The sequence below is a fragment of the Trachurus trachurus genome (genome assembly GCF_905171665.1).
Source record: "Trachurus trachurus genome assembly, chromosome: 11".
Lineage (NCBI taxonomy): Eukaryota > Metazoa > Chordata > Actinopteri > Carangiformes > Carangidae > Trachurus > Trachurus trachurus.
Window position 1 is genome coordinate 15,905,093 of NC_139904.1, and position 21,122 is coordinate 15,926,214.

General features: G+C 40.8%; 4 protein-coding genes across 10 annotated transcripts; 2 read left to right on the plus strand and 2 right to left on the minus strand.

Moving 5' to 3' along the window:
* Nucleotides 1-89: 89 nt before the first annotated feature.
* On the minus strand, nt 90-3,538 carry LOC310993529 (transmembrane protein 272-like). Of its 4 annotated transcripts, none has more exons than XM_083981908.1 (5): nt 3,429-3,538; nt 1,998-2,063; nt 1,862-1,912; nt 1,587-1,778; nt 90-565 (listed from the first exon to the last, which is right to left on the minus strand). In XM_083981908.1, exons 2-5 carry the CDS (start codon nt 2,056-2,058, stop codon nt 315-317), a joined length of 555 nt encoding a protein of 184 aa, XP_083838034.1. In that variant the 5' UTR covers nt 2,059-2,063; nt 3,429-3,538; the 3' UTR covers nt 90-314. The 4 variants fall into 4 exon arrangements, with proteins under 4 accessions (XP_083838034.1, XP_083838033.1, XP_083838032.1 ...); XM_083981907.1 differs by having other exon boundaries at nt 3,387-3,531; XM_083981906.1 differs by lacking the exon at nt 3,429-3,538 and adding an exon at nt 2,147-2,282.
* LOC310993528 (1-phosphatidylinositol phosphodiesterase) lies at nt 3,436-8,244 on the minus strand. 4 transcript variants are annotated; one of them, XR_014595740.1, is made up of 6 exons: nt 8,126-8,244; nt 6,831-6,918; nt 6,241-6,336; nt 4,806-5,376; nt 3,770-4,257; nt 3,436-3,561 (listed from the first exon to the last, which is right to left on the minus strand). XR_014595740.1 is itself a non-coding variant. In XM_083981904.1 (5 exons), the coding sequence occupies exons 3-5, from the start codon at nt 6,306-6,308 to the stop codon at nt 3,877-3,879; spliced, it is 1,020 nt and encodes a 339-aa protein (XP_083838030.1). In that variant the 5' UTR covers nt 6,309-6,336; nt 6,876-6,918; nt 8,126-8,235; the 3' UTR covers nt 3,642-3,876. The 4 variants fall into 4 exon arrangements, 1 of the variants encoding a protein (XP_083838030.1); XR_014595742.1 differs by having other exon boundaries at nt 3,439-3,561; nt 6,876-6,918; nt 8,126-8,235; XR_014595741.1 differs by lacking the exon at nt 6,831-6,918 and having other exon boundaries at nt 8,126-8,224.
* A 2,017-nt stretch (nt 8,245-10,261) lies between these two features.
* Nucleotides 10,262-13,015, plus strand: rpz2 (rapunzel 2). Its single transcript, XM_083981946.1, has 2 exons — nt 10,262-10,591; nt 11,957-13,015. The coding sequence occupies exon 2, from the start codon at nt 12,010-12,012 to the stop codon at nt 12,700-12,702; it is 693 nt and encodes a 230-aa protein (XP_083838072.1). The 5' UTR covers nt 10,262-10,591; nt 11,957-12,009; the 3' UTR covers nt 12,703-13,015.
* Nucleotides 13,016-14,015: 1,000 nt separating this feature from the next.
* Nucleotides 14,016-20,909, plus strand: krit1 (KRIT1 ankyrin repeat containing). The gene is made up of 17 exons (XM_083982728.1): nt 14,016-14,272; nt 15,422-15,591; nt 15,716-15,872; nt 16,165-16,257; nt 16,676-16,805; nt 16,895-17,138; nt 17,307-17,422; nt 17,574-17,717; nt 17,807-17,963; nt 18,232-18,339; nt 18,559-18,715; nt 18,825-18,976; nt 19,081-19,247; nt 19,778-19,865; nt 19,957-20,163; nt 20,337-20,453; nt 20,634-20,909. The coding sequence occupies exons 2-17, from the start codon at nt 15,490-15,492 to the stop codon at nt 20,721-20,723; spliced, it is 2,229 nt and encodes a 742-aa protein (XP_083838854.1). The 5' UTR covers nt 14,016-14,272; nt 15,422-15,489; the 3' UTR covers nt 20,724-20,909.
* Nucleotides 20,910-21,122: the final 213 nt, after the last annotated feature.

Below are 21,122 nucleotides of genomic sequence, written 5' to 3' on the forward strand. Positions count from 1 at the left end.
GATATGTAGCCTATATTTACTTATTATACATTATACAAATAATGTAAATGATGCAAATAAGTCTCAAGTGTAAAACTTTTATTCAAGCACCAAACTTTTATTTCAAGGCAAAATTCATGCAGTCAAAAAAGGCAATGTATATAATTAGTAGACAACAACATGAAATCACAATATTAATATGTCTTTGTGTTTCAAATAATTTTTTTAATCTACAAAGCTAGTACAAATAATAAAAAATAATCCTCAACAGCAAGAGCAGAACTAGAATCACCTGTTAAACCTACTGTGAAGACATGACAGTGGATTTTCACCACTCACGCATCACTAGCAACAGATTCTTCTGTCGCGCCATAGAAACTTCTGCGGCTGGGAATCAAGCGTTGACTCACGCTCACAACCTTACAGCAGGCCAGTACACCACAGCAACAGCCACAGGTGAACACGAAAGCCAAAAAGACCCACACCACGGTGGTGGTAACAAAGGCAAACTGGTAGGAGGTCTTATTGCAGTACTTGGTTCCTGGTGTGTCGCTGGGAGGGTACACAGAATAAACCCAGACTGAACCTACAACAGACAGACAGCACATCATCTGTTAGACAACACATCCTGTCATAGTGATTAAAATATAATCAGAAATAGGATATCCATGATAGATTTATCCCATAGATCATAATAATATCATAAATATCAAACGCTATGTTAGGTGCTTTTATCAATATTGTATTATCAATACAACATAATGAAAAGAGCCACAAGGCCAACAAACAATTTTAAATAGTTGGTTCATCATATAAAATGAAAAAACAAAAGAAAGAAAACACTGTCCAAAAGAGGGAGCCTAATAGTGAATTGCAAGTGAATTGTTGTCTCAATTGTTGGCTGATTTGCTATAGAGCCAGGGAGCTGGTCTCAGAACTGAATGAAATGCGTTAAGAATAATGTTGGTAAATGACTGAAAAACCATTTACCACATACCAAATACGGGAATGCCAAAATAAAGAGGTAAATTAGCCTGGTTCTTTTATCAAACTTAATGATTTTGCACTTTTCACCCATTAGGACACACTGACTTTTTTTTGCTTTTAAAAAAATCCCTACTTGGACAGGGATCTTAACCCCTCCACCCCACCCCCATGTTATCCCAAAGTTATACCCCTAATGATATTGATTACAGTATGTTGGTACTAAAATTTGAGCCACTTAAAACTCCCAGTCCTCCATTCAGATATTAGGTATTTCTCTTTAATATCAAAATCATGACAAAATAAGTGAAAATCAAGATTCAAAACAACTTAAAGTATCATTTATTAGGAATTTAACACTCAAATTTTCCTTATAAAGGAAAATGTTAAAAAAAAAAAAAAGTTTAATAATGTAATCTTTTATACGAGTCTCAGTGTGATGCGACCGCAGAGTAATTTAAATTAAGTGATTACTTTTTATTATATTTTTTTACTCAGCTATCTGAGTTATCTTCTTCTCTCCCATCCGATTAAGCTTTCAGCTGCAAAACATCCAGAACTGACAGAAAGTAGGAAATGTAGTAGTGAAATGGAAATACTATTTTTTGTACAGTTTCTCTCACCTGCAATGAACCAGCAGAAACTGAAGAGGTGCAGCAGGGCCACCCAGCTCGAGCACAGGATGAAGACAACACCTTCGCTCCAGGTGTTCTTAGTGTAGGTCAGAGAAAAAGAGATGATGCTGGATGCTCCAAACACTATCAGGTAGATGGGGATGTAGGGCTGCACCGGGCAACGACCCATATTCATGGCCCCTTTGACAGAGCAGAGTGACATCATGAATATTTGGTCCAAGAAATGAAAAAACAAAAAACAAAACAATAAATAAGACACCTACCTAACCCAATGGCTGCGATCATAACCATCCACCACATTATGTTCAACACAACTACATGAAAGATGGAGAGAATTAGTATAAAAGCTTAAGAGAGATGATGAAAGCATGAATATAATGGAGAAAACCCAACACTAACCAACTGTTGCAATGGCCACGGCACCCTGAGGCCTGTATTCCTCCTGTGAAAACGAGATCATGTTTTCTGCAAGAGAGAGAAGGAATCATGAGTCATGAGATATCAACAAGATGAGATGAGTGTTAGCAGCAGCAGTTGTGTTACTCTACCTGTCCAGTTATGGATGGAGACACTATAAAGCCTTATTCTTCTTCCAATATTCACCTAATGTATCACTTTGCATGAGTCTGCATTAGTCGCCCCTTATCAAAGCTGACTAGTTCTGTGTTAACATCCCCTGCTGCTTTGGCAGGATGTAAAGGTTTATTGCTTCAAGGCAAAGCATTTCAACAAGTATTTCGTAATAACCCCAGCCTCTAAGAGGAAATGATGATAAAAATCCGTTATTGTTATCTGATATAAATAATCTGTATGCAAAATGTGTTTCAAGCCACAAACGTCTCACATGCTATCCATTTTTTTTTTCTTGCAATCAGTATTTTTCTGAAATTTAGAATTGTGCACAACATAAAGAGCCTTTCAACAGGACTGCACAGTGCAGACAGACCCTGCAGACCCAGCGGTGCTCATGCATCTACAGCGCACAATCAGGAAGAGCTGCATTATCAGCTCTCGTCAGTGTGGTCAACACACAGAGCGCTTTCATCACTTGTCTAATATGTCATCTACTATTTTCTGTAAAGCAGACACACACTAAAAACAGAGTGCATCTGCTTATTGTTGTTTTTGTTCACTTGCAATACAGCAATAATAAACATGCAATATTCAGATGTTTCATAGAAAACGTATTTTGCTTTGATGAGACTTTGATGGCTGTTCACAGCTTAGACATAAGTGAAAACAATGTAGCGCAAAAACAATATCCATAGAATTATTGAGCAGATCCTACAACTTTTAAGCAGGTATGGTGGCCCTGATGGTCCATTGGTTGCTTGTTTTCAATCTAGAGTTTCATGCAGTTGCTAGGAAAACAAACCCCTGGTTGTCAGACTGGGATCCAGCTGCGGTCTGGTCTCACACCACATCCCCACCCACATTCTCCTTCCTTGTCAAAACCCAGTGCAACTGACCTCGGATCAGAGGTTCAGAAATGTTACGTGATGTTAGCTGCAGCTGCTGTGGATTCGAGCTACTAGCCTCCAGCAGAGAGGAGGAGCGGGCAACAGAGGGTGTATAAACTCACTCTGTAGCTCCAGATTTTGTCCATTGACAAATAATTGACTGATGCTGACTCAAAGAACAGATTTTGATGTGTGAAATCAGCAGAGTTTCTGCTTTAGAACCTCGAATGTAATGATAAAAACTGTAAATGTGTCTCAGCTGCAGCAAATCCTAGTGAAGCAGCTGTGTGACAGTTGAAGTGGGCTTGTGATGCAAAGGTTGACACACTTGTTGTTCCCTATTGAGTCGGCACGGGATGTGAGTACCAACACAGTCTGATGCCGTGGTCCCCTGCAGCCACACTGCCTCCCTGTGACAATGAAACGTGACTGCTTCCATCCATCCAGGCTCAAACATGACTCGATTTTTGAAGAGACAAAGTCAAACGACCTGAGAGACACCCCTGAAAAGTAAAATTATAAAATAAAAATGTGTGCAAACTGTAATTGTAGTACACTTCCACAGCAGTGTATAACTGCAGAATGTATTTTAAGTGATTTTTATTTTGTTTCTTTGGTGAATGACACAATGACAGGTTTAATCTGTGGTACAATCTAAAGGTGTCCTTTAAATCATATTCCCTATAGTAGAGTAATAAAGTTTCATCTCACTATTACATCCAAGCTACAGCAGCTGTGTTTGGTGTCCATAGCGATGCCTCATTGATTGTACAGTCATTGATCAGCCTACTGTTCCCATACACGTGTTTGACTTTGGCTCAGACATTGATGTTGAAGTCTTTGCTCCTGCTCCTCCTCAGTGAAGAAATGGTATATTTCAAACTTGTCTCGCTAGGAAATGAGTTGAAGGCCTGTCGTCTCCTCATGAACTCCAGTTGGAAGTCAATGATCGTTTGAATAATGGGAGAAGCAGGGAAGTCCATGCATATGATTCCCAGGCGCTGGTTCAGGTCTGTCTTGGACTTCAGGTACTTGTACAGTTGTGCGTTGATGCGCTGAGCGACGGCTCTGGGGTACGCAAACACACCAGCTCCGCTGCTGTAGGTGAGAAAGATCTGGGACTTGTCTCCTGCAGGTGCAGCTTCCAGGTGTTCATGCACACTCTGCCACTTCTCCTCCACGTGCAGAAGTGTGGGAACCTGCAGAGAGCAACGAACTGTCAGTCACCCGAATGGTATTTTAACTTGCTCTAATTGGTTTGGTTTTGCCATGTCAGCTCATTTTCTTCTCCAAAAGTCCCTGCTTATGTCTGGTGGATGAAATATGTCACATTTCATTTAAATTAAAATGAAAACACAATCAACCCTACCATTAGAGGCTAGTCTTCTGACTAGCACCAAATTGATGTGGGATTTCTGGGGCTAATGCTGATACCAATATTAGGGAGTAAAGATTTTAGATAACCGATTAATTGTCCGATATACCTCATGTTCACATGAACTTACATCTTTTGCAACGATGCCTCAAATATGATTTAAACACAGACAAATATGTTTTGGAGGCTCAACATTTCAGAGTTCAACAAAAAATAACCAGTTTAACTTTGGCCTTCACTGCAAAAATCTCTTGTAGCTTGTTAGCTTGGTGGATGGGAGATATGTTGGGATACTGTCTATCATTTGGGAAATTCAATAAAGACCTTTTTTTTTTTATAAAGGCACTTGAAATCAATTCTAACTTTCCTTACCCTCCAGTCGTCTGCTATGTCCAGGGATCCATAGCGCATCCCCAGGTCTGGTCCAGAGAAGTCCTGCAGGATGATGAGTTTCCCTCGGGCCTCTGCCATGGTGGGAACGAGCCGGCTGTGCCACAGCAGGTCCCAGTGAGCGTAGCGGTGGATGAAGTCCACCACGGCTCCGTAGATGTTGTGGGTCTCGCTGAACTCCTCCCTCAGACGCATCAGCACCGTCTCACTGGGAAACTCCTGCAGGAAGTCGGCCACGCCCTCCAGCACATGGCCGAAGTGCGCCCGCTGGTAGGACACCCCGTGATGGATGGTGAGGTTCCCCTTGACGTGACGCACGCGGATGTCCAGGAAGCGGACACCGGCCTGGAGCTGAGAGGCCAGGCTCCAGGTCTGGCATTCAGCGTACACACCGCCGTGCAGAGCCATGGTGTTGTGGGTTCCCGGCATGGTGACCTCAGACAGCGGCTGGTCGTCAGGGACAGTGGCCATCCAGGCCGGGTTCAAGAACTCCGGGCTGGGTGTGTCGTCATAGTCTGGTCTCTGGATGGCACCGCGGCTCAAACCAAGCACTCTACGATGTAGGAGACGGTTGTCGGAAAATTATATTTATCATATGTTTGTCCAAGTAAAAACAAAAGCCTGAACTCGTAATCAGATTATCCCATTAGTTTTTTAAATCATTACTTACATGAGGCTGAACATACATAAAATAATGTGATATTGAATTTTTAAAAAGATCATATTCATAGTCAATTTTTTGTTTGGTATGATCTCATTTAGACAATTGTGGATTTATTTTTATTCATAAATGTAATATGTTGTATTGGAAAATGTTCAGTGTGTATTTGTTTATTCACTTGTCTGATGTTTTGTGCTCTCTGCCTGATACAACAGAGAGATACATCTTGTGCATGTTCTCATGTAACATCTCCTGATTCTTGTTTTTGACGCTTGTTGCTGACCTTGGTGCACACTGTAATCCATTTCAGAAAGATAAACTTCACTTGTGGTAGGGTGCGACACACTTTACAAAAAGCCTCTGTTTTTTGTATAGAATAAAAATTCTAAAAGACTGATCTTAATATCTTTACTTCAGATCTCACCAAACAAATTTCCACAACAATGTGTAATTTTATTTGTGGTTTTTACAATTACTGATCTGAGTGGAGATGTCTTTACAACAATTGCTTATGCATGGATTAATAAATTGTACTTAGTTTAATTAAAAGTTGTAGTAGTAAACTGTATTTATTATTTAGACTCAAGATCCATTAAAAGGAAACAAACACACAAAATTTTAAAATCTAGGATTTGACAATATCATTATGACGGCCTTATGTAAACCAAACCAAAACCTCAAATAAGAATAGATACTGTATCACAGCAGTAATCAGTTGGTTGGGTTTGTGTGTGTGATCCACCTGAACACACTCACCCCAGCAGGACCAGCAGCTCCATCCACATCGCCTGCATTTTCTCTGTGCGTCCTCTGATGGTCATCATGACGATTTCTCAGGTCTGATCACAGGGCCTATGATCAGCAGAGGTAAAGACAAGGAGAATACACAAGTGATACACAACCTCTAGATGAATGGAAACAAAGTGAGTAACAAACTGGTCAGATTAAGGATCATTTAAATAGCCAGAGCAAACCTAGTTTTTGTACTTTCCTCAGCTGTGTGGTGCATAAATATCCCTCAGTCTTCCTCTCTTTCCGTCATGACTCCTGATTAGGACGCCCAGTTAAATTAAAATACCTGAAATAAAACTCAATTCCTCCTCAACTCTAATTCCTCCCCAGGCAAGTATGAACCTGCACATTACAAATAAAAGAAGAAAAAAAAGCACTTTCCCTGCATGACGGTGCGTCAGCCAATAAAAAAAACAAATAAGAGAACACAGTGGAAACAATTCGATCCAGGCTGAGGTCGACCTCAGCTCACCCCTCCAGGCAAATTCAATGGCAGGCTTAAAGCTTTCTAATCCCAAAACTGAACCAAACCATCCACCGCTGCTGAGTCAAACCTGCTGATGTGTTCATGTGCTGCTCTGGTTCGCTCCAGTTCCTACCTACAACCAGGCGGGGTGTCTGTCCTCTGACCAGTCCAGGTGCCTGGAGATGACGGACAGAAAAAAAAGGGAGACGGAGAGAGGAGCGGAGGGGTCGGAGACAAAATGACAGAGTCAGTGTGTCGACCCGGGGATGTTATAGTGGGAAATACCACGGAGGAGCTGAGCTCTATGTGAGCACGCTGGGGTGCGAGTGGAGTGGGTGTGTTCATATATGAGGGTGGGGTGGTGGGGTGTGTGTGTGTGTGTGTGTGTGTGTGTGTGTGAGGGTATCCACTGGTCACGTTCCTCATCTATTGCAGTTCAGAGACACACTGCATCATAGATTACTTTGCATTATTCTTTTAAAGTCCAGTGCACACAGTAGAAACACGTGAAACACACGATCAGTAGAAAGATTCAAAACTTTGAAAGGATTTATTACAGCAGAGGGATTGTGTGTGTGGGGGTTCATGTGTATTTACTGCAGCTGCAGCTGAGAGATTTCCCACAGTGTTTCTTATCAGTTAGTGAAAGCCCAAAAATAAACCCAGTATTGATCCCATATCTACCGATAAAAAAAGGAAGAATTCCTGTAGAGAAAAGTTGTTGTTTAAAGATCTACAAATTGTGATCATGTGATATGATTAAGACCTGAAATTTAAAAATTCAACTGGTTTGGTTATAAATGGCCTTAATAAGTCACACTGCTGCAAAAACACGAGTGAGGCCTTGGATATGAAAAATAAAATAATATGAAATGAATGAAAAAAAACTATAAATAGAATTTACAAAGCATTTTCAAGTTTTGGGAACATCCCAAGAAAAAGCGTCACACCATCCAGTGGCGGCATCTGTTGCCTCTCAGACCAAGCCTGACTGTCAGAAAGGTGTGAAACAAGATCATACAGATCAACTTGCACCTCTGTCGCTGTACAGACAAATGTTTTTTAACAAACTACACACTGTAAGCTGATCAGGGCGCTCCAGTTTCTGTCAGTACTCAGGCTAAAATCCACTACGGCAACCTTGAAAAAGAACCAAACCTGCTGAAGGCCGAACACGTCAAACATTTCGTTATATATTAAATTATAAATAAGCTGCCAAGATCCACACAAATGTGACCGGTCAGCACCATGATGGTTATCAACACAGCACAGCTTTTCACACAACAAAAACTATAAGGCTTTTTCTGCATTTGTATAATAATAATATCAAATATTTGTTTCACTATGAAATACTAAAATAAATAGATAACAAAGTACAAGTACCTCCGTATTCAACTTGTAAGGAAAGATTATTCTCTGTATCTTCTGAAAGTCCAGTAAAAGACAGATGAAATGATCCCTAACCACTTCTCTAACATGATCTGGTGACATCCCACTCTGACACACAATCAGCTCTCTTTTATACGCTCAACACAGGAACAAAATAAATAACCCCAAATAAGGTTGAAGAGACTCTTCCCCCAAAAACGCTCTCATTCCAGTTGTTACCAAACTTTAATATTATCAATATCTAATCTGGCCAGGTAGATATTAACCAACCAGACAAATCTTTCTTAGCTCTCACCAGTTGATTAACATTTCTGACTGAATGTTTTCCTTTCCAGACCAACTCATAGGCTCAACTGTGAAATAATCTCACATCTCGGAGGCTGTATGAGTGACATCACTCATAAAACCACAAAATCAATATTTTGCCACATATTATTTCATTGCATGACAATCTGACCTCTTAGTGAGACACAGGCTGAGGAAATTTGAGGCCCTGAGCTCCTGACAGGTCGGTGAAGTTATTTCTGGACAATGTGTGTGTGCGTGTGAGTTAAGTATTTGGAAAAATCTGCAGATGTTTTCCCATTTTGTCTCATATCACTGTGTGGGAAGTCAAATATTACACAACAGGCGTGTCCTTGTCCTGTTAAATAATATTTGGTTAGCTGTAAATACAGGTTGTATACCCAGAGTGTAGAAAATAGACATTCTTGCAATTTTTTCCAACCAATAATCAGATCATGTGAATCCAGGTGAAACCCAGGAAACACTGGTGTTGTACTTTTACCTTTACCAATTTGAATCCGACACTGAAAAATTACTAAATGGGCTGATAATTGTTAGTTCTTGAACATCTAGTTAAGTTTACACCAAGATAGTCTAATGTAAGATAACATGGGAACAGGTTATTCACAAGAAGCAAGAGACTCAGAGGAACAACATGCAAGGACAATGAGGACGACATACACACTGACTCCTCCATCACCCTCAGTGCAGTAACAGTGTCACAGTATCATAACATTATTAGTCAAGGACAAGACATAACCCACATAAATTCATACGTCTTCAGTTCAGAGGAGAAAGTTCTTGACATTTTGATACTTGACTCCCTCAGCCAACGATGTGGGAGATGACCTGAGACGACCAGGTCCTGATCTTTCTCCACACAAGACATTTTAACTTGTGTAGGAAACACAGCACAGGTGTTACAGGTAATATTATCATCAATGGCTCTGTGTGTCCCAAGGTGTAGCCTATACCAGTGAGTCAGCATGAACAAATACCATGATCTTAAAAATGAAGCTGCATCCAGTAATCATGTCAATGTTTACACCTGTGCTTCTTCTACTGCCACATGTCATAAAATGAGGAAGTAAAGCTTTAATTATCAAGCACCTTTCAAAACCAGGGTTACAGGATGTGGTGTACAATAGAAACATAGTTCAACATCAGAGTTAAAATCTTACGTGTTAAGGATTTTAATTCTGATTTTCTATTTTTTAAGAGTCAATATTCTTCAATTTGATGGTTTAAAGGCACATATGTTAAATACAGATCTTTACCACTTAATTCTGACTTAGAAGTGGAAAATTTAGGCCGTCACATCTTTAATTTCACATGAGATGTTTAGAAACTGATAAATTCAGCTTTTTGTCACATTTTCTCTGTTACAGTAAGATGGTACAGTACATTGTCACGCAGTAAAGCTTTGGTTTCATTAAATCATTAAACATAGTCAGGAACAGGTGTCATTTTTTACGTTTTGTCTTACAAATAAGTAATCCTTATTAAAAGTCTTGATCGCATTTTCTGTGGCACTGTTTCTTGGAATAAAGTTTGGTCTCTGTATTGAAATTGTTTTATTTTCAAAATGTGAACGGGTGAATGAGAGGCACATGTTAAAGTGATTTGCCCATCGAGGTAGAAAAGCACAATACAAGTTGTTCTTGTTTGCATGTGATTTTTAAATAGTGTAAATGCAAACAAACAAAATATGTTATATTGCCTGCCTCAACTTTATCAGATCTATCAGTCTTTGCTCTCTATTAATTCTGATTGAAAATGAATAAACCCTCAGCAACGTCAGTGTTATTCAGACATAAAAAAGCTGAGTGATCCTGCTTCCTGATACTAAAATGTGACAGTCTCTCTTTCACTTGTGATTCCTGATCATAATCTGTGCTATGTGGTTACGATACTGGTTTGGGAGGTGTGTGGAGCTAAAACAACACAATGAAAAGGATAGCCGGTCATTCAGTGTCTGTGGTGGGTTGAGCTGCAGTGCAGCTGGAGGAAACTCCCCTCGTCCAATCAGCACAGGGCAAGCATGACTCACTTCCTTGTGTTTACTCCCATATTTGGCAGGAGGGGGCTGTGCCTGTTTTGACTAGGGAGGAAAATGGTGGAAAGGAGAGGCAGACGGCTTGAGTAGAGAGAGGGTTACCAACAGCTTTATCTCTGGTGAGTAAACATCTGCTGCCTCGGTGCTGTGTAATCTCTGCACTGAATAATGTTTGGATTTTGGGTGATAGCTGAGTCATCAAGGAACGATGAAATGAAAGTGAAGTGAGTGAATGACTGAGGATTCGTCTGTGTGCGTGGTTAGAAATGAGGAAATGAGATAAACGAGCTTGAAAACAAAACAGCAGCACATCCTGAATTTAAGTTCAAGGTGCAAAATAGCGACTGGAGTTAATTTGAACTGTTAAAGGTGACACAGACTGGAGGTCAAGTTCAGTATCCGTTTATTTGTGTATTTCCAGTCTTTCTTGTGTAACTACTAGTACGGCACACCCACTGTTGTCCCTGAGTTATTTTTCCAGCAGGACAACATTGAGGTGGATGAGTAATATGAAAACTATGAGGACAAATCAGTTGTACTTGGATTTTGTTCTGTGGTCTCAGAAACTGATTATGAAATACTAATATCGGTATGTCATCTGTAGTTAAGGAAGTTAAGGAGCAATATTTAATGAAACGATCTCACACAGTAATTCAATTTATGTTACTCTTAACTGAATGCTTAATTCTTTCTTTGTGGAGGAACAAAAAAAGTAATGCTGGAGGCAACTATTCAGTTATTCACTGTTAGTTTAGTTTCAAGTCAGTTTAGTTCAAATGCCAAAAACTAATCAGTCCCACAATATTTGCTGATATTTTGAGTGATTAATAAAATATCTTTTGTTTTCTTAGATATTTTTTTTATTTAAGAAAACAAATATATTTCATTAATCACTCAAAATACCAGCAAATATTGTGGAACTGATTAATTTTTGGCATTTGAACTAAACTGACTTGAAACTAAACTATCTATCTAATATCTTTGTTTTCTCCCGGATGAAGCGGAAGAGAATGGATGGATGGATCTTTGTTTTCTGTGTATTGGTCAACAAAACAAGATATTGCTTTGCAGAACTGGGCTGGTGATATTTTACTATTTTCTGCTCAATCAAGAAAGTAATGGTATGTTTCATCAATTATGAAACGATTCTTGACCTCCAGGCTTGTTTTCCTCCTCTGGTCATATGTTGAAGCTGTGTGTGTGTCACGGCTGACAACACAGACCCTCATTGTGGGCAACCTGTTGCTAGTAACACAAGAGTGTAAGATGACACCTTTTACAATATGGCACCATGCAGCAGCTGGTGGCATGTGGGCTGCAGCCTCAGCAACCTCAGAGTTAGCCATGGAGCTAATCTTTAGGATAATAATAAGAATCTATGTTTGTCTCTATGACCTAGTTTTGAGTTAAAGCTCTTATTTACTACATCTAGAAAGAAATGCAGAGATACTGAACATATGGTTCTTGTTTTGTGATCTCTCCAGCCTCCAGACTCACAGTGTGTGGACCTTAAAGTGGCAGAATAAAACCAACAGCGATGGCTGACGCACAACAGATCAAGAAAACTGCAGCCAAGGTGCTGTGCTGCGTCGAGAAGGTGTCCTCCTTTGCCTCCTCCATCGACCCCATCTTCGGCATCGTCTCCTCGCTGGTTGGGGTCGCTCGTAAGGGCCTCACTGACGATGAGGGCCACGCTCTGGACAAGGACTTCCAGGAAATCAAGGGCAAACTAGAGACCATCTCCCAGAAGAACAACCAATGCCTGAGGCAGATCCGCATCGACGAGGTGAACGAAACCTACGGAAAGTACGAAGAGTACATCAAGCACCAGTACGCCGCCTTCAACAGCATGGTGGCCCAGGTGAGGAAAGATCCAGATAACTCCCAGCGCCACATGGAGACCTTTGAGAAGATATACGAGAGAGACAAGAGCGACATGAGCCTGGATGTGTACTACCGCGGTGTGATGGGCACAAACTCGGTGTTTGGAAGACCCCTGCTGAAGGTGTACATGGAAAACTGCGACGGCGACCTGGAGATCATGGAGCACCGCTGTTCGCACATCGCCCACCTGTTCCACATGGGCCTCATCGCGCTCATGGGCTACACAGCTGTTACAGAGGACGACGAGGACGAGGTGCGGGAGAAGTGGTCGAAGAGGGTGGAGGACATCCAGAAGAAGATGCAGGACATTCTCAGTCAGTGCAAAAACAAAGGCACGTCATCCTGAACATGGACCAACGGACAGAGGACGTCCTCTGAAGGCAACATCCACACACACTATCACGAGCTGTGGACCAATTAAAGACAAATGATACTATAGTATAAATATATATATACACCAAAGCCATGTTTGTGTTTGTGCACTTGAGTTAAACCTGATATATCTACTGTATGGCAGCATTTAGTTAATGAATCGACATTTTATGTTATGTTTTGTTCCAAAGAGACCACTGTATGTTTCAGCTGCTTTATGTTACAGACCAATAAATGCTGAAGTTTTATACATTTGTTTCAATTAAAATGTATAAATTATTTATTGATGACGTTGTGTGTTTGTGAAATCCATTTTATCTACATTGAAACCAGCAATTTATACATAATAAAAAGTCAAGTTTTACATGTTGATAAAGGCCTTTTATAGGGGCCTAATATTTTGTATCCATTCAGCACATAAACCCATCTAATCTAGAGACAGCTGCTCTTATAACATCTGTTAAATGTGACTATAACTGCTTTCATAAAACCAGACAGACAATGAACTGAAATCTGGCCCAATGTCAAATCATCTTTAAGAGCCATTATGGTGGTAAGATCATTTTAAATTAAGTAGTTAATCCCTGACTTGACAGCGATTCCTCTCAGAAAAGCATCAAAACATCAATATCAGCATTATGAGCATTATGTCTGATTCTAATGGAGAACCCAAAGATACCAAATGCTGAGTGTGAATTTGATTAGTCAGACTGAATTTGGGAGAAATGTATACAGAATGTAGTGCAAAAACAGTGTCAGTATTGATTAAAACTATCATCATACCATCTTTGAGGAAATTTTGTTTCTGTGTGAATTAGAAAAAGAATTTAAAAGGAGTTAATCTAAAATGGCTAAACAATGTTTCACACCCACAACCTGTTTTAAACATTTACTTAATTATTTCACTATTTAGGGGATATATCTGTTTTAGGAACGAGTGTAATTTGTAAGTGAAGGAATAAGAGCTATGACATCAAATCCTGGAGTTAGGCTACTACTGGAAAAGCAATTCGACCAGAATAATAATAATAAAGGAATTAGATTTATAATGATCACATACTAATTATCAAACAATTGTAGATTATCTATATTAGACCCATATTAATAGCAGATTGTTGGTAGTTTTACACTCCACAATAAAATGTTAGAAGAAAAAAAAACTCCTGAAAAAATAGTCCTACATATTGCAACTCTAATTCTGTTCATTTAAAACGCACACAGACCAACACCTTTCCCTGGGACAGCTGCTGCATGCTGCATCACACAGAGCTACAGGCCGCACTGAGTCCCCCTCGCCACCAGAGTCCTCTGTTCTCCGGGCGGAGCCGCTGCACTCAAACGTAACGTGATTCCTCTGTTTGTCTCCGCAGCCCTGCCCCTAAAATAAAGGCCTGTGGCCACTTTTAACACATAAATCTACCGTGAAACGTCCCCGGGGGCTGCGTGTCGGCTGCGGACTGTCAGACCGGACCCAGTGAAGTGTGTGACGGCGGTGGGAGAGAAACGGCGTTTGATGCGTTTGAGGACAAGTCCCGTCGCCCTCGGTGAGTTTCTCAGCGAGCGGAACAGCGACGGCGGACGGACGGACAGATAGAGAGAGAGAGAGAGGGGGTTGTTAGCGGCGGCAGCATCCCGGCTACAGCTGCTGCTCAGCGGTAAAAGTTGATCCCGGGTGTAGTTGGGGTTAAAACATATTAACAGTGAGTTTAAAACAGCTGCACAGGGTCTTAATGTGCAGCTCAGGATGTAAATGACTCGGTGTAGTTTACTGTTTTGAGACAACAGTTTGGTTTCCGGGGCGTGACCTTCCTTTAAAATCAACAAGTTGATTTTAAAAACTAATAATTATGAATATTTAAACTCATACTCTCTTGTGACGATATATTAAATAGTTAATTGAGGTTTACACGCCTATTTCTGCTTTATCATTTTTTAAATCTACCTTCCAGCTCTTGTGCAGTTGTGTGAAGCACTTTGAGTCTACTTTTCTTTTCTTTTTTTAACCTGAGGAAGACAAGACCACTACTGTGTTGTAGATACAAAGGAAACGCAGTCTAACGTGTTCATAATGCATTTCTAATGTTGGTACAGCTTTATAATGTACTAACAAATGTTATCCCCATCATTATATGGCATCATGAGTATTAGAGTAAATAATTAGTCTTTTTTTTTTATCAGTTGACAGAAACAATTATTGGCAGCTGTTAAATCATGTAGGCTATATCAATATTTTTGTCAAAATTGCAAAAACATTTTGGATTTGAGCAAATTAGTAAAAGAAAGACTTATATATAATTATAAGCAGACTAATCATTAATGACAGTAAGTGTGAGTTGATGCCCTGTCACCGTTAACACTTCTCTATCAAGTGTCAAAATTGGTGTTAATGACTCATACATTATATAGATATAAGGCTTTAAATATAAGTGGTGGTGTGAGTATGTTCAGTGATCATGGTCTGCATTTTAAAAAAAAAACCCATAATAATAACAAAGGCCAAAAGCAAGAAGGTTCTGGGTTCAATTCCCGGGCCTGAGACTTTCTGTGTGAAGGTTTGCATGTCCCACATTAGGTTAATCGGAAACTTTAAATTGCCTGTAGGTGTGAATATGAGCATGTTAGCCTTGTTCCTATTGGTCAGTGGATGGATAGATGCAACTCTTTTTGTTTTGTCTTACTATTTTCTCTGTCAGGCATGCCTCTGCACAGCATTTGGCCCGTGTGTAGGACACTTTGTCGGGACTGAGGAAACGTAGGCACGATGGGCAACGAGGACTGCCTGGAGGACGTGTTTGTTGCTGTCATAAGGCCAAAGAGTCAAGTCAGCCTGAGCTCCAAGGAGTACAGACCCAAAGCCTATGAGGTACAAGTGCTATCTTACTGTACATTTGACCTTTGATCTCCTCTACATCTTGTCCAAAGCCACAGAAAAAGGGGCTAAGATGAAAATGTAACAATACTGGTTGTTTCCTCTGATGCCTGTAAAGATCCTGTTGATTGAAGTGCCTTTGGAAGGGAAGGAGAAGAAAAGAAAGAAAGTCCTCCTGGCGACAAAGATTCAAACGGGAGGAGACAAATCCAAATCCATATTGGATTATGTTGATGAAACAATCAGACCGATATCCAACAATCAAGGCTTCATAGGTGAGTCTCTGACATTTAATGCATTTACATTCATCCAGTCATGTTATTTAAAAAGAATGAGTCGATGAATTTGAGACATGCTTGACTACAGGTAAACCACAGGGTCACTACAGCAACTTCGTGACTCCTTAAGTAAAGCAATGATCTATTCATGACCCAGTGTCACAGGCTGCACATGTCTGAGTTGCAATAAGTGCAACCAAAGAGTGACGTCACCTCCCCAGACTGTCTGGTTTGAGTAGGTTTAAGAGGCTTGGACATCACTGTGCTTAAACAGCGTTTTGGTTTGCAGGAAAACGTGTGGTGCACATGAAGAAATTTCCTCTCGATGGAACCAATGAAGGGAAAGAAGCCTCACTTTTTGTTGTGCCAGTCAGCGTTAAAGGTGAGAAAAAGAGCAGCATCTTGTATCTAAACCAGGGGTGTCAAACATACAGCCCGTGGGCCAAAACCGGCCTGCCAGAGGGTCCAATCACAGGATGAATTTGCCAAGTTTGAGAAAGATTACACAGAAGACAGAAGAGGCATAATGTTGAAAGAAATTTCAGGTTGTTAATAATGCTTTGTAAAAGGATAGTTAATTAAATGTTAAGATCTTAATGATGTTTTTGAGAGAGTTTTTGTACTTTAGAGTTCTTGTTATTTATAGGTTATAATGCGATAGCACCGTTCGGGCCCACTTGAGATCCGATTATGCTGTATGTGGCCCCTGAACTAAAATGAGTTTGACACCCCTGATCTAAACTAAAGATTACAACCATTTAAATTGGAAGTATTATACATTAATGACTCCTTTTGCACAGACAACAGCAAGCCTGTCCACAGCGCTGGGAGCCCGAGCTTCTACTGCTTCCACGACATCATGCGGGTGTGCAGCGAGACCAGCGCTCACTTCTGCTCCATCACCTCCAAGATGCTCCTGGCCTTAGACAAGTGAGGATGGAAATCATGCTCTTCCTGTTGTGCAAGTAGAAATGACAGAGCTGCAGTTTTGACTTTTTCTCTTCCTCTTCCCTCCACAGATGGTTAGAAGAGCAGCACACCGTACCTCACGCCATCCCAGCCTTGTTCCGGCCGGCACCTGTTGAGCGGGTGAAGACCAACGTCAGCAACCCGGCCTACAGCAGCGAGGGCAAACTGAGCGACGAGGGTCTGCACATGGGCTACACCGCCCTGGAGATCAAGAGCAAGATGATGTCCCTGGAGAAGGCAGACATGTGCATCCTCAACCCGCTCTATGGCTCCGATCTGCAGTACACAAACCGGGTGAGAGTCCTCATCGTGCAGCGAGGTGGAGTTTGGGAAAGGAGATGTTTCTGTGATCACTGATTGATCTCATTGAAACCTCAAAGACATCATCTCAGTTGTACATTTTAAATTAAGATGCATTTTTGTAATTATATCATCTTTGCCTATGTGTCCGTTTCCTAACAGGTAGACAAAGTTATCATCAATCCGTACTTCGGGCTCGGAGCCCCGGACTACTCTAAGATCCAGATTCCCAAGAGGGAAAAGTGGCAACATGGTCCCAACTGTGTGACGGAAGACAAGTGAGGAGTTGTCATCATTACTGCCGTCTGCTGATAATGCCTGCTCTTCTTTGTGTTTTGTATTTCTTCCTCTTGCATGAAATCTAAGTGATAAGTAAATGCTGTAACAATGATGCTCAAGAGACAAACGTCCCGTCCCCTGTCTCTGCAGGGAGCGCCAGTGGGTGGACGATTTTCCTCTTCACCGCAGCGCCTGTGAAGGCGACACAGAGCTGCTCACTAAGCTTTTGGACAGCAACTTCTCAGTCAAGCAGCTGGACAGTGACCACTGGGCTCCTATTCACTATGCGTGCTGGTGAGGCCGATACTTTGTCTGCAGCATCTGTAATTTATTTGAATTGTGTTTAGTTAATGATGAGCTCGTGTTTGTCTGCTTCCACCCAGGCACGGTAAAGTCAAAGCAACCAAGCTGCTGCTGGAGAAGGGTAACTGTAACCCGAACCTGCTCAACGGCCAGCTCAGCTCCCCTCTGCACTTTGCAGCCAGAGGAGGCCACGTAGAGATAGTGCAACTCCTGCTGCAGCACCCTGAGATCGACCGGGTAGGACACGTGATGCTTGTGTTTGCTTTTATCAAATGGCTCTCACCATTTTAACATTATATTGATGTCAAGACTACTGCTACATGCACTACTTTAACAGGTTATTTAATTGACTTTTTTATTTCCTTGAATTGAAATCACACATTTTTTATGCTGCTTGATATTTGAAATGAGCACATTCATGTTTGTGTGTCATGATTCACCATAGTAAATCTCATCACACAGCTGCAATAGGTAGATGATAAACAGTAAATATCACCACCCACAGCACATAGAAGACCAACAGAAGAGGTCGCCCCTACAAGTGTGTGAGGAGAACAAGCAGAACGAATGGGAGGAGACGGTGAAGCTTCTGCAGCAAGCAAGCAGCAAACCTGTGAGTCGCACATCAGACACTGATAACTCTGTTTGTATTGGAAATTATTATGAAGGAAAGTGACAAATGAGTTTTGATATGTTTGATATGTTTCAATAGCAGTTGAATATGTGTGTCACTAGATGGTGCTGTTTCCTGAGGCGCAGGTCAAGGGGCTAATCTCCTTGATTTGGTTGTGTTGAATTTGTCTGTGTGTGTGTGTGTTTTTTTTTTACACAGTATGAGAAGGTGAGAATCTACCGCATGGACGGCTCGTATCGCTCTGTGGAGCTAAAGCACGGCAACAACACGACGGTACAGCAGATCATGGAGGGCATGCGCCTTTCTCAGGACACCCAGCAGTACTTCACTATCTGGATCTGCTCCGAGAACCTCCGTGAGTCAACGCGTTAAATACGTCTTCTGACATTCATACAGTGACAATGAAATCAAACACAACTGGTCACTATGAGAGAAGGAATAAATGTGTGTGTATTGTGTGTCAGACCTGCAGCTGAAGCCGTACCATAAGCCCCTTCAGCACCTGCGGATCTGGACTGAAATCGTGGCGGACCTGACGGTGCTGGATCCTCAAAGGGAGACGCCTCAGCTGTTTCTGCGCAGGGATGTCCGCCTGCCTCTTGAAGTCGAGAAAAAGGTAACACACATTTTAGAAAAGACAGCTCATTTCAATATATTGTGTGTGTATGTTTGTGGGCTACTTATAAAGTCCTCACTCTGCGATATATTGTCCTGTTCCAGGTGGAGGATCCGCTGGCCATCCTCATCCTGTTCGACGAGGCCCGTCACTGCCTCCTGAAGGGCTTCTTTCCCGCTCCAGACACCAAGCTCATCACTCTGGCCAGCCTCCTCCTGCAGATCATCTACGGCAGCTATGAGAGCAAGAAGCACAAGCAGGGATTCCTCAAGTACAAGACTTTTTCCAAATGATGTTTTTGCTATAATAGATACAGCTATGATATTATAAATAAACCTTTGGTAATTAGGCCGCTAATTACGTGATAATTTCAAAAAATAGCCAAGAAATAACTATTAATTGGGTAGTAATGTCATGAAATAGCCTATAAATAACGGTAAATATTATAGTAATGTCATGTTTTTCATAAAGGCAAAAGATTACACATGCTTTTCATGCTTTGAATTTTTTGGGAAAGGCCAGAATTTTTCTCCACCAAGTCCTTGCACTGTTATTTCTGGGCTATTTCTACACAATCAATCGTTATTTCTTGGCCATATTTCTCGACATTACTATGAAATTGACCGTTATTTCTAGACATTATGATGCAATTAATTGTTATTTCTTGAAATTATGATGTAATTAGTGGCCTGTTAATTAAAGGGTTACCAAACATTTTTCTAAGTGGTGTCATAGGCTTCAGTGTAAATATGGTGCTTGGTGTACTGAGGAAAAAGCTGCTTTTCTGTTCATTTCCAACAGTGAGGAAAACCTGAAATCTATTGTGCCGATATCAAAGGTGAAAAGCAAAGCGTACCACTGGACCAACAGGATTCTTCATGAATACAAAGTAAGTTCAGTTTTTTCACTGTAAAGATTATGTTCACTCTTAAATCGAGCCGTTCCCTGACGTGCCTTTCCCTCTCCTCCCTCTCTGACAGGCTTTGAGCACCAGTGAGGGCGTGAGCAAAGAGATGCACCACCTGCAGCGACTCTTCCTGCAGAACTGCTGGGACATCCCGACCTATGGAGCAGCTTTTTTTACAGGCCAGGTCTACACCAAGGCCAGCGCCAGCAACCACAAAGTCATCCGTGTCTATGTCGGGGTCAACACCAAGGGACTGCACCTCATGAACATGGAGACCAAGGTAACGTTTCAAACTTCAAACTGAATACCAAAGGTTCATTATGATAAGATTATTTGGAGTAATACATGGGAAGACTTGTGAATGGGTGTCCCTTTTTAGTCTTGTTTTGTGAGTTTATTGAACATTGTTGTGCAAGTTAAAATAATAATTTTGTTGAATCTCTGAACCCCTAGGTGCTTCTCATCAGTTTAGAGTATGGCACATTCATGTGGCAGCTTGGACACGCTGATCAGTACTTCCAGATACACAGTGGCGACAACAAAATGAACTTCATTGTCCACACAAAACAGGTAACTACTTGGGGATATTTCCAAATTCATGAGGTTCAAACTTGTTTTGTATTTTAAGAATTACGTAAAATTATCAAGTTCATATACAAAGCAAAATATGTAACAATAATCTTGATTGATATGTTTGATGTTAAATGGAAATCTCAGCATCTCTCTCAAACGGTTGTTATCTCTTCACAGGCTGGCCTAATTGTGAAGCTTTTAATGAAGCTGAGTGGACAGATGACTCCAAATGATAAAGCCGTAACAGACAAATACGCCTATGGCTGAAAACAGCTGAAGAAAATGCAATAACTCTGGGTGAAGAGCAAAGCTGGCACCTCTTTTTGTATATTAGGCTTACCAATGTCTTTCACACCTTCACAATGCCTATTTTGAAAAGTCATATATTTTCGTTGCATGTAAATATGTTTATTATTTAATGTTTTGTTTTTAATAAACTGATTGATGTATGGATGAACTTGTCCTGTCAATTGTTTCTAAAGTATGAGTATGTGCCCCATTCAGACAGAGTTAATTTCAAGTCTTCTATGAGACAGAGATGGAGTAATGTAACAAAGATAACATTAGAAACTTTTTATTTTTTTATTTTTTTTAGCAATTTATGTTTTAAAATTGTTTTTAGAAAATTATTTTTAGCTAATATAGAGGATGCAATCATGTATTTTG